We start from the raw sequence: 12405 nt of genomic DNA, 5'->3' as shown, positions 1-12405 counted from the left end.
GAGTTGAGTCAAGTTTAAGAAGCTGAAGCAGTTTGGATTTATGCGTGGAAATAATGGTTGGAATTTTACAAGTCTGGACACTTGAACATTTAACACTGTAGTGCTGGGACTAAAATCCCAGCCGCCCCCCGCCCCCCACGCTAGAGAGGCATGGCCTCCGGGATCCTCTTCTCTACTCATCAGCTGTGTGACGCTGGGTTTTCTGAGTCTGTTCCCTCATCTATAAAGTGGGGACAGTGGTACCGACAGCCAGCACCCTTGTGAGGATTGAACAAAATGAGTGGCTTGCTACCTACCTGGCACAGTCAGCATGGGGAGCCCCGGCTTTTGTGACCCTGCTGGCGAATGACCTTAGGAGAAGCGGGTGTCTGGAGGGGAGGCTGGTGGGGGAGATGGAAGGCACTGTAATAAGGGGAAATAAACAGCAGCCGCTGGCGGGAATTGGGAGGGTGGGCCTGCCTGAGACACTAACTAGCTGTCTGACTGGGTAAGTCACTTCCCTCTCCTGGACCTACTTCCCCACCTATACAAGGAGGCAGCTGGGTGCCCGTCCGTCCCAGTTTCAATCCTGAGCCACAGAGCTCTGTTTTCTGGTGATTTGAGTACTGCCTGGCAGGGTGGGGTCAAGGCCATGCTGGGCTCTGTGGCTGGAGCACAGGATTGGGGCGACAGGGGGCCCACAGTCCCCAGGGTGACCTCACCCTGCCTCTCTTCCCCAGACATTGCTGTGGGAGCTCCGTTTGAGGGCTTGGGCACAGTATACATCTACCACAGCAGCTCCAGGGGGCTCCTGCAACAGCCCCAGCAGGTATGAATGGACAGGGCCTGGGGCCTTCCCTCCTTGGCTCGCTCACCCCCTTCTTACTCCCCCTGGGCCCCCCTCCCCAGATCCTACCCTAGAGCTTGTCTTCAGGGCTTCCCCCTGCCCCCAGGTCATCCGCGGAGAGCAGCTGGGACTCCCTGGCCTGGCCTCCTTCGGCTACTCCCTGAGCGGGAAGATGGATGTGGATGAGAACTTCTACCCAGACCTGCTCGTGGGGAGCCTGTCGGACCGCGTCGTGCTGCTGCGGTGAGCCAAGGCGACGGTGAATAGGGGCCTCTCCCCTCCCACCCTGCCTGCAGGGAGCCCTATCTCCGTCCGCCTTCATCACCAGGGCCACCCAAGCTTGAGCCCCGGCCTGGCCTGGCCTGGCCTGAGGCAGGCGGGGTGCTGATGTCTGGGTGTTTCCTATGCAGGGCCAGGCCCGTCATCAACATCCTCCACAGGACCTTGGTGGCCAGGCCGTCCGTGCTGGACCCCGCGCTCTGCACAGCCACCTCCTGGTGAGACTCGCAGTCCCCGTTCTGCCCACCTTTCTCCTTATGCAGGGGTCCTCAAACTAGGGCCCTCGGGCCTCATGCGGCCCGCCGAAAACATGTATCCGGCCCGCCGGGTGTTTTTGCCGCCGCTGTGTGCATAGGAATTTGTTTATAGTTTTTTTTTTAAACTATAGTCCGGCCCTCCAACGGTCTGAGGGACAGTGAACTGGCCCCCTGTTTAAAAAGTTTGAGGACCCCTGTCCTTATGTATGGGCAAGCCAGGAGGGCCCTGGCTCCCACTCCCCCGCCCCCGGCAACTCCTGATATCCCACCAGTAGAGGGTTGATTCTTGGGTAAGCATTGCCCAGCCTACCCAACCTCGTTAAAAAGCAAAATTCCTTGCATTGGGGTGGGGGGGCAGTAGGCATGGGGGTTAGGAGTGGGAGCTCTGGACTGCCTGCCTCAGATTCCAGCTATGCCCACTGCAGTGGTACGGGGGGGGGGGGGCAGCGGAAGGGGGGTTGGGAGTGAGATCCCGGGGAGGAGGGACAAGGGGAACACCTAGTTGGGTGGAGGGGGGAAGGAGAGAGCCACCTTGAGCAAATGATTCATCTTTCTGAGTCTCAGATTCCTGGCCTATAAAGCAAAGTTAGTAATAACCAATTTGCAGGATTGTTGTGATTGTTAAAGGAGATAATGTACAAAAAGCCCTTAGCATGGTACCCTGTGCACCCTGAATGCTCAAAATATGTTAGCTGCTAGGATGGTGACCATGATGCGGATGGCCCAAAGGTCTTTGTGTGAGGGAGGATATTGGGTCAGAAGGCAGAGGGAGACAGAGCAGGGTGAGCGGGGCATAGAAGGAGAGCTGGCCCTAGCCGGTGTGGCTCAGTGGATAGAGCGTTGGCCTTCGGACTGAAGGGTCCCGGGTTTGATTCCGGTCAAGGGCACATGCCCAGGTTGTGGGCTCGATCCCCAGTGGGGGGCATGTAGGAGGCAGCCAATCCATGATTCTCTCTCATCATTGATATTTCTATCTCTCCCTCTTCCTTCCTCTCTGAAATCAATAAAAATATAAAAACAAAAAAATTGGTTTAAAAAAAGAAGGAGATCTGGACTAGGGATCCTGAATAAGACTGGCTGGGCCACAACTCCAGGCAACCCCTTCTGCTCTCGGCCTCAGTTTCCCCATTGGGGACCTCTATCCCTGTTTTCTATGGCTCTAATGGGAGTGGGGAGGGAAGGAGCCAGGGACACCCCAGACCAGCTACGTGGATCCCCCATGTTGCCCCTACCTCTCCCCTGAAGGGCCCAGTTTCCCCTTGCCCGGTAAGGGGAGTAAGAGCGAGGGCTGGATATCTGGGTCCCGCTGTGACCCGGCCCTCCTGTATGGCCCCGCCTCCCCCAACAGTGTGCAGGTGGAGCTGTGCTTTGCTTACAACCAGAGTGCCGGGAACCCCAACTACAGGAGAAACATCAGTGAGTGCTGGGGTGCAAGGTGGGGGGGGGCAGGCTCACCGGGTCACTTGCTGACCACCTGGTCCTCCACCTGCAGCCCTGGCCTACACGTTGGAGGCAGACCGGGACCGCCGCCCACCCCGGGTTCGCTTTGCGCAGAGCCAGTCGGCTGTCCTCCATGGCTTCTTCTCCATGCCCGAGCGGCGCTGCCAGAACCTAGAGCTGCTCCTGATGGTGAGGGAGGCGCCAGGGGGAGGGCCACGTCCCTCAAAGAGGTAGCCAGCACCCCACCCCCAGGTCAGGGGTGCGGGACTGGGGTCTCCCCAGAGACAGAGGTGGGGGAGGTTGCCTGGAAACCCATGGGTCTTCGGGGGTACAGTACACAGCACCCAGCATGTGGTAGAGGAGAGATGGAGACCTGAGAAGAGTGAGGGCTGAGATTCCTGGCTCGGCTGGGCTCTGGGGAAATGGGTCTGTGAGTGGGGGGCAAACTCAGCCACTCTCTGGGACCTTGGGGTGAAAGGGAGACCTCAGCTGTGGAGCCCAGGGATGAGGGGAGGCTCACACCTCCCCAGGCTACCCCTGCACCCCGTCTCATCTGTGGATCAAGGTGATAGGAAGGGGACCAATTTGGTTAAAGGACAAGAGGAGGTTCAGCCTTCCTGGGGGGCCTTCCCAGGTGGAGGGGGGCCCACGCTCCTCCCTGGGGACTCAGGGTGGTGTCAGGATTCAACTCGGCAGGGAGGGCGGTGCAGAGCTGGGCTCAGCTCGCCCTCCTTCCCAGGACAACATCCGCGACAAACTCCGCCCCATCATCATCTCCATGAACTACTCGTTACCTTTGCGTTTGCCCGACCACCCCCGGCTGGGCTTGCGGTCCTTGGACGCCTACCCGGTCCTCAACCAGGCACAGGCTCTGGAGAACCACACGGAGGTGGGTGAGGCGGGCGGGCAGGGCGGGGCCGGGAGGGCTGTGGGCTGTGGGACGAGAAGGCGCCGCGGTCGGTCCTGCGCTGCTCACGCCTCTGTCCCCCCAGGTCCACTTCCAGAAGGAGTGCGGGCAGGACAACAAGTGCGACAGCAACCTGCAGATGCAGGCGGCCTTCGTGTCGGAGCAGGGGCAGCGGCTGAGCAGGTGCACCCTGGGCCGCACCTATTGGCCAAGGGTGGGGAGGCCTTCCTTAGCTACCCGGATTGAGGGGCGGAGATCCCAGGGGTGGGGCCTCAGAGGGACGCGAGGCTGAGAGGCTGGACTTTAGTTGTCCAGGTAGGATGTGTAACTGACCTTCACCGGCCTTCTTTCACCTGGCTGTCCGGAGTAGGGGCTTTCTAGAGCTAGTAGACCAGAGGGGCGGGGCCTAATGGGGCGGGGCGGGGCCTAATGGGGCGGGGCGGGGCCTGGGCGGGCTTTGGGCTCAGTCTAAGGCTCCTCCCTTTTCAGGCTCCAGTACAGCAAAGACCGCCAGAAACTGTTTCTGAGCATCAATGTGACCAACACCCCAAGCAGGGAGTGGGCTGGGGAAGACGCCCATGAGGCGCTGCTCACCCTGGTGGTGCCCGGCGCCCTGCTGCTGTCCTCAGTGCGCCCTGTGAGTGCCCCGCCCGGGCTCCATCATGTATTTGCATCCTTAGATGCATGTCATTTACATGTGTTGTCATGTGTCCCCTCTTCTCTGGGCTGGGCCTCTTCGGGTGCCTGCGGCATCTCTGTTGCTAAGGGAACCCTGTTCTCATGCCTCCAGGGCTTCAGACCCTGTGATACAGGGAAGGGGCGGGACCAGCCCTCCTCTGACCGCCCAGACCTCATTATCTTCTTTCCTTAGACTGGAACCTGCCAGGCCAACGGGACCATCCTTTGTGAGCTGGGGAACCCCTTCAAACGGAACCAGAGGGTAAGCCCTGGCGGCATTCTCCAAGGCGACTCCCTATTCTTCTCGCTTCTGCCTGCCTGCTTCCGGGCCCTCCTTAAAGCAAAGAGCCAGCGTGGGGGAAGAGGAGATCAAGGAAGGGGTGCGGAGAGATCTGGGGACTGAGAAAAATGGAGCCACTAGTGAGCTGTGCACAAAGCGAGGCGGTGGAGGTGAGGAAACCAGTTTGGCAGAGCACCTCCTCTGGGCCAGGCCCCACGCCCAACACTCTGCTTCTTCTCTATGACTGTAATTCTTACAGCCTTCTGAGGTGGCAGATGCTGTTTTGCAGATGGAAACACAGGCTTAGAAAGTTTTAATAACTGACTTAAGGTCATGTAGCTCAAAAGTAGCCCAGTTGTCACTGACAGAGAAGAGGAGAGGGGACGCGGAAATGTGACTGGGAAGGTACAAGAGTGGAGATGGGTGGGGAGGTGGAGAACGCTCACCCAGGATCGGGGGAAGAAGAGGCCAGAGACCCGATCTAGCATAGTATTGAGCCCCCGCCCCAGGGCATCACCCCTGCATGGCCCCAAACACCCTTCTCTGCCTCCTTGGCCATCATGGCAGATGGAGCTGCTCATCACCTTCGAGATCACTGGAGTGACCCTGCACACAAGGGAATTCCAGGCGCAGCTGCAGCTGTCCACGTAAGTGACCTCGCAAAGCCAGGCTGTATTGGGGTTAAGGGGTCCTGGGACCTCCCCCAGCCCCAGCCTCAGCTGACATATCTCCTTACCCACTCCCTGCACTTCCTTCCCAGGTCAAGTCACCAGGACAACCTGTTGCCCATGACCCTGACTCTGCTGGTGGACTACACTCTCCAGGCCTCGCTTAGCATGTAGGTACTACCATGACCCCCAGTCTTCTCTTCCTGAGCTAGGGCCTCCCTGTCCTCAAGGTGTCTCCAAGCTTCTCTGACACACCTCTCGGCCTGGTTTCCCAAGGCCTTTCCATCTCCTGGATCATCCCTCCCCTTAACAACAACCACTGTCATTGTTGTGGTTGTTGTTATTCCTCCTGCAAAGCCAGCAGCAGTGGAGGAATCAGCAGCTCTGGGGAATAAGGTGTTGGTACCATCTCTTGACAACTCATTGTGCTAAGGATGTTCTATACATCATCTCATTGGCTCTTCACAACAGCCCATGATATAGCAACAATTATTAACTCCACTTTTCAGATGAGGAAACTGAGGCTCAAAAAGGGTAAATAACTTGCTTGAGGCCACAGCTATGGCAGGACTGGAATTTATCTTAGATCTGCCTCATGTCTGAGGGAGTTAACCAACTTGGGTGCCACCCCCTCTGCCAGAGCCCCTCCTGCCTCCTGTGACTCCAGCATCTTTCTTACCACCAGGGTGAGTCAACGGCTACAAAGCTACTTTGGGGGAATGGTGATGGGCGAGTCTGGCATGAAAACTGTGGAGGACGTGGGAAGCCCTCTCAAGTATGAGTTCCAGGTAAGGGGACTCTGGGACCCTGGGCCGGAGACTTCTGGGAAGGGCGATGGGGCAGTTCTTTCTGTCTGGGATGTCAGGCTGTGAGGGTGGGGGTTGGTGAGATGGAGGTGGTTTTCTAGGAGATAGTAATCTTGACACCCTTTGTGCCCACAGGTGGGCCCAGTGGGAGAAGGGCTGGCAGTCCTGGGGACCCTGGTCCTAGGGCTGGAGTGGCCCTATGAAGTCGCCAATGGCAAGTGGCTGCTGTACCCCACGGAGATCACCATCCGAGGCAACGGGTCCTGGACCTGCCAACCACCAGGAGACCTTGTCAACCCTCTCAACCTCACTCTCTCAGTAAGGACACCACAGGGATCTTTCATTTGCATCTCATTTGCATGCTGCAGGGCAGAAAGGCCAGCGTCTTCCCACCCCTCCCCTCACACTCTTAGGGATCCTGCCTCTCCCCCTGCGCTTTCTTCCTCTCCTCACCTCCGCTCATTCCTTCCTCCCAGCAAACCTCCTGTTCCCTCCTCAGGTCCCTGAGGACAGACCGCCATCACCACAGCGCAGGCGGCGACAGCTGGACCCGGGGGGAGTCCAGGGCCCCCCACCTGTTCCTCTGGCTGCTGCCAAAAAAGCCAAGTCTGAGACCGTATTGGTGAGTGGCCAGGGTTGGAGAGGGTTGTGGCCACACATCCAGGGGGCTTGCGAAACAAGGGGAATAGGGACTGTTCACCAGGAGACCCCAGTCTGATGAGGTGACATAACCCATGTCCTCAGGAGCCCCTAGTCAGAGCAGCTGGACTCATCTGCTGCCCCCAGAGGGCACCTCCCTGCACTTGCCCTGGGGGGTACAGTCAATACAATGGACCAAAGGAAGAGACACTGGCTCTAGTCCCAGGACCCCCCAACCTGTTGGGGTGATAGAGCTGCTCAGCCTTGGACATTAGGGCTGGAATGGGGAAGGCGGAGTAGGGTGCCCCTGGCCAAAGGGAGACAGGAAGAGAATTGGAAGGAAGTAGAGGCCCAGCTGGGTGGAGGTGGAGGCAGTATCCGAGGTGGGGGCTCAGTGTGGGAGGAGGCTGGGAAAGGGATGTTGTAGACTGGGCCCCATTTCCATGAGCAGATATCAGATTTCATGTTATCCATGTCCCTGGCATCTATAAGTGGTTGACCCAAAGAATATGTCTTAAACATATACTGGTAAGTATGGGGGTGAGGGTATACATGAGTGAAGGGCTGAGGTCAGGGCCCTTTGGGTCAGCCATGGGCAGGGGAGGAGTCAAAGGTAAGGAGCGAAGCATGAAGACTCTGGACACCCAGCCTGTCTCGTGCCCTGTGTTCCCTGCCTACCTCAGAGCTGTGGCAGTGTCCACACCCGCTGTGTGTGGCTGGAGTGCCCCATTCCTGATGTCTCCGTCCTCACCAATGTGACAGTGCGGGCTCGAGTGTGGAACAGCACCTTCATTGAGGTCAGTGCCTGGGTCTGGAGGTCTCCCCTGCCACCTACCTGGGTGGGGAGAACAACAGGGAGAGGGTGAGGCCAGGGTCACAGCAAGGCCTCATGCGTGTGCATGCGTGCGTGCGTGTGTGTGTGTGTGTGTGTGTGTGTGTGTGCATGTGTGTCAAGGACAGCGTCATGTTTTATACAGGACAGGTTGGACACCTGTCGTTGTGTGCTGTGTCAGTGTTAGTTTCTGTGCCTGTATGTGGACATGACATGTTTGTCTCCAGCCAAAATGACCTTCTCTCATGTGTCCATTGTTCTGTCATGTGCCCACGACTTTCCCACCTCCATGCCTTTGACATGCTACTCCTTGCCTCTAGAATGCCAGCTCCCCCTCTTTTATCTCTGGATGTAAACTCCTATTCACCCTTAAAAGTCCCCCTCAGATGCTTCACCACCAGTGAGGTCTTTCCAGCTGAAAATGACCTGTCCTCCGAGATTATAAATCTTTTCAGTTTTGTGAGCCGTACGGTTTCTGTTGCAACTACACAGTTCCTCCATGCAGCACAAAGCTGCCGTAGGCCATCATTTAATCACAGTAAATGATTCGGCATGGCTGTGTGCCCCAGATACTTTACTTACAAAAGCAGGCGGCAGGCCAGACTTAGGCCACACACCTGCCCTAGACTGTGACCTTCATTGTCTCTGTTGTTCTCAGCATCTAGCAAAGGATCCGATGCACAAATGAATGAATGATGTGCATTTGTGTGGGGGGAGGCCTGGCTGTCAGATCCTTTGGGTGCTGCTTAAGGATGCTGTGTGGTGAGGGGGTACCCTGGCGGGGGCGGAAGCTTAGGGTCAGGAGGGAGGCTCATCTGATTCTTTTAACCCACCCATCTTCCCTGCAGGATTACAGAGACTTTGACCGAGTCAGGGTAACCAGCTGGGCTACCCTGTTCCTCCGAACCAGCGTCCCCACCATCAACATGGAGAACAAGACTGTGCGGGTGAGTGAGCATGTTGCCTGGCCAGGGCCTGGAGCGCAGGGCATCTCCTCAGAGCACTTTCACACACGTCAGCTACGTGGTCCTCCGTCCTGGCAGCACACTGGGATCCTCTGGAGGACTCCTGATGTCTAGACCACAGCCCTGAGCAATGAGATCTGAGTCTGTGGAGGTGGGACTGGCAGTGGTTCCTTTAAAAACCCCACCACCCCGTGATTTCAATGGGCAGCCGTGGTTGAGAACCTCTGCTTGACCTAATTTGATTCGCACAACATCTCCACGAGGATGTCCCATCTCCAAGCAAACTTGGAAAAAAGGTTCCCAGACTTAATTCTGAGTTATACCTGGAAGAGTAAATATGACCAAGTTTCTAATAAATGGTTGTGAAAAGGATATAAATGGAGATATGTAGGAAATACAGATAGGAGACAAATGGAGGGTTGGTTAAATATGTTATGGTACATTTCTTAAAATATATTAAGGTACTGGAAGAAGGGATAGAAAGATGGATGGAACAGCACAGAAACGTATTTTATTATACAGATGGCATTTTTAATCATAGAGAAAGGTGGATTGTTAAGTCATGTTGGAAGAGCACATTTGGAAGTTAAAGACAAACCCCTACCTCACACCATAAATAAAAATATACGTTTGAGTTAGACTAAACATTTAAAATAGGAAATAAAGCCTAATATACCAGAGAAAATTTAGAAAAAAAATAATGATAATTTTTAATTATGTGGAGAGGGAATTATTTTAGTAAACCCAGAAGTCACAAAGGGAAAATTTGACAAATTTGACTACATGAAACTTTAAATTTATATACAGGCATACCTTGGAGATATGGTAGGTTTGGTTCCAGACCACCTCAGTAAAGTGAATATCACAATACACAGAGTCCCATGAATTTTTTGGTTTCCCAGTGCATATAAAAGTTATGTGTACACTATCCTGTAGCCTATTAAGTGTGCAATAGCATTGTGTCAAAAAACACAATGTATACACTTTACTGCTGAAAAATGCTAACCATCTTCTGTTGGAAAAATGGCGCCGATAGACTTGCTTAATGGAGGGTAGCCACAAACCTTCAGCTTGTAAAAAAAAAAAAAGCAATATCTTCAAAGTCCAGTAACGTGAACCCTGCCTGTCCAGCACAAGAGCTGGTAAGGAAACGAAAAGGGCGAGAGATATATTGCTTTTAAAAAAGTCTATGGCACATATGACGAAGTATTGACATATATATTTAATGTGTAAAGGGCAACATAAAATAAACAGACAGTGTACATATTGTAAAATACAAATGTTTAACTCAATAGTAAAGAAATAAAAATAGCAGCAACAAGACTTTTATCCTATCAGATCAGGAAATATGAGGAAGAGTAATTCTATGTGGTGCTGATGCTTTGGATTGGAGCCTAAATTGATGGATTCTTTTTGGAGATGAGTTTGTCAATATCTATTACAACTTAAAATGCACATCTCCTTTGCCCAGCACAGACTTAAGGAGCTAATAGGATAAGTATGTAAACATAAATATATGGGGCTCTCTTAAAGCGTTGTTTATAATGACATGAAATTGGAAACAACCTACGTGTCTTTCAGTGGATTGGTTCAATAAATTATGGCACATTTCTCCAATGACGATGCAGTTATCAGAAGAGACCAGGGTGATCTTTATTAATGGCATCAAAGGGTGACGATATTTAGTGAAAAGGGAAGCAGGTCGCAAAAGAGTGTGTACAGTCCATATAGATCCCATTTATGTGGGCGAAAAAGAGTACACATATTTAACATAGGCACTAAAATATGGAAAGAGAGTCACTAAAATGTTGGAGATGGTTATTTCTCAGGAGTAAAATTATAAGGAGCTTTTGGTTTTTTTTGTAGCATCTGTAGTTTAAAAAATAATACAATTATTTTTTAAAAAATATATTTTATTGATTTCTTACAGAGAGAAAGGGAGAGAGATAGTCAGAAACATCGATGAGAGAGAAACATCGATCAGCTGCCTCCTGCACATCTCCCACTGGGGATGTGCCCGCAACCCAGGTACATGCCCTTGACCGGAATCGAACCTGGGACCCTTCAGTCCGCAGGCCGACGCTCCATCCACTGAGCCAAACCGGTTTCGGCAAAAAATAATACAATTATTTTTAAAGAAATAATCGTGTATAACCAGAAAAAAACTTTCTAGTTATATGTGAAATATATTTAATATATAATGTAATTTTGTATCATAACATGTCATATATTGTTACATGTAATATAATAATATATATTTCATATATGTGTGTGTGTGTGTGTGTGTGTATGTGTGTATCTCCATTGTAGGGGAAGAAAAAGAATGATACTATCTGCTATGCATTCTTTATTGTTTTGTAAATATTTATGGATTGCTTACTGTGTACCAAGTATTGTTCAAAGCAGTTTATTCATATTAATGTATTCAATCCTCCCAGCAACCTATTAGGTAGGTATTATTATCCAGTCCCCATTTTACAGATGAACAGAGAGGTTAGGCGACTTACCCGAGGTCACACAGCTAGTGAATAGCACAGTTGGGACTTGAACCCTCTAGAGCAGTGGTCGGCAAACTGCGGCTCGCGAGCCACATGCGGATCTTTGGCCCCTTGAGTGTGGTGGCTCTTCCTAAGCCTTAAGTTAATAACAGTGTACCTACCTATATAGTTTAAGTTTAAAAAATTTGGCTCTCAAAAGAAATTTCAGTCCTCGTACTGTTGATATTTGGCTCTGTTGACTAATGAGTTTGCCGACCGCTGCTCTAGAGAGCCTGGCTCCAGAACACATGCTTGGGGCCACTCTGTGAGGCAGGCATTCTGATCCCGAGCAGAGACCATGAAATGGAGACTCGGAGAGCTGACCTGTCCAAGGTCACACAGCTCGTCAGGGATGGAGCTGGTACCCCAGTTCTAGGCTGCCTCCCAGATCTGAGGCTGTTCTTTGGAGAACCCAGATCATGGCTGAATCCGCTGCTCTCAGGGGCCTTTTCCAGTCCCTGCGCGCCCCCTACTGGCAGGAGGTCAAACAGCAGGGCCAGGGACCAAGCTGGGCCGGGAAGCAGGAGCATGGGGCCTAAGGGGGCGGACACAGGGCTGAGCCCCTTTCCCCGCTCCAGTTCTCCGTGGACATTGACTCCGAGCTCGGGGAGGAGATACCAACCGAGATCGAGCTGTGGCTGGTGCTTGTGGCCGTGGGGGCCGGGCTGCTGCTGCTGGGGCTCATCATCCTCCTGCTGTGGAAGGTGAGGACCCCCCCTGGCCTCCGGACCACCTGCCAGCAGCCCCTCAGCCACTCTCCCTTCACCCCACCCCTCACTTCCATCGCACCCCCACCCTGCCCTTCTCCCCTGTCCTCCCGCCTTCTCCCCAGCTTTCAGTCTCACCCCCGGCCCATCCTCACCTCACCCACGGGGATGCTCCGACCTGGGTTAATGGGGGGCCCTGCAGGCTGGAAAGGGGAATCCAGGAACTCTGGCTTCTGGCCACACCGCCCCGCTGGGGCTGGAACCCGGGCCTCCAGGCTCTCCAGTCCTCAGCCCCCATCCATCCATGAGTGCTGCTGGCAAGGACCCCCAGCTCTCCCTGACCGCCCCCCCACCCCTCCCCTCCGCAGTGCGGCTTCTTCAAGCGAGCCCGCACTCGCGCCCTGTATGAAGCTAAGAGGCAGAAGGCCGAGATGAAGAGCCAGCCGTCAGAGACGGAGAGGCTGACCGAAGACTACTGAGGGGGCAGCCCCCGCCCCCACCCCGCCTGGGTAACTGGCCTCCGGGCCCTCTTCCCTGAGCCCCCCAGCTGGCTGGGGCCTCTGACTCTGTCCTGTCTGCTCCTC

The 12405-nt window shown here is 53.8% G+C and overlaps 1 protein-coding gene across 1 annotated transcript in view; it reads left to right on the top strand.

Moving 5' to 3' along the window:
- ITGA3 (integrin subunit alpha 3) overlaps positions 1 to 12405 on the top strand; it is a 28620-nt gene that overhangs the window by 14219 nt on the left and 1996 nt on the right. Inside the window, exons 8-25 of the mRNA XM_059670660.1 lie at positions 720 to 808; positions 933 to 1069; positions 1237 to 1323; positions 2711 to 2778; positions 2855 to 2991; positions 3542 to 3691; positions 3795 to 3892; positions 4199 to 4346; positions 4581 to 4649; positions 5235 to 5314; positions 5428 to 5505; positions 6021 to 6123; positions 6277 to 6459; positions 6641 to 6763; positions 7464 to 7577; positions 8461 to 8559; positions 11693 to 11818; positions 12190 to 12330. Of these exons, the coding sequence (XP_059526643.1) occupies positions 720 to 808; positions 933 to 1069; positions 1237 to 1323; positions 2711 to 2778; positions 2855 to 2991; positions 3542 to 3691; positions 3795 to 3892; positions 4199 to 4346; positions 4581 to 4649; positions 5235 to 5314; positions 5428 to 5505; positions 6021 to 6123; positions 6277 to 6459; positions 6641 to 6763; positions 7464 to 7577; positions 8461 to 8559; positions 11693 to 11818; positions 12190 to 12300 (2000 nt within the window). The 3' untranslated portion in view covers positions 12301 to 12330. The remainder of the gene's footprint in view (positions 1 to 719; positions 809 to 932; positions 1070 to 1236; positions 1324 to 2710; positions 2779 to 2854; positions 2992 to 3541; positions 3692 to 3794; positions 3893 to 4198; positions 4347 to 4580; positions 4650 to 5234; positions 5315 to 5427; positions 5506 to 6020; positions 6124 to 6276; positions 6460 to 6640; positions 6764 to 7463; positions 7578 to 8460; positions 8560 to 11692; positions 11819 to 12189; positions 12331 to 12405) is intronic.

This window comes from Myotis daubentonii, chromosome 16, assembly GCF_963259705.1.
Source record: "Myotis daubentonii chromosome 16, mMyoDau2.1, whole genome shotgun sequence".
Taxonomy (NCBI): Eukaryota; Metazoa; Chordata; class Mammalia; order Chiroptera; family Vespertilionidae; genus Myotis; species Myotis daubentonii.
The sequence above is the reverse complement of the archived record's forward strand: the minus strand, read 5'-3'. Positions and strand labels throughout refer to the sequence as shown.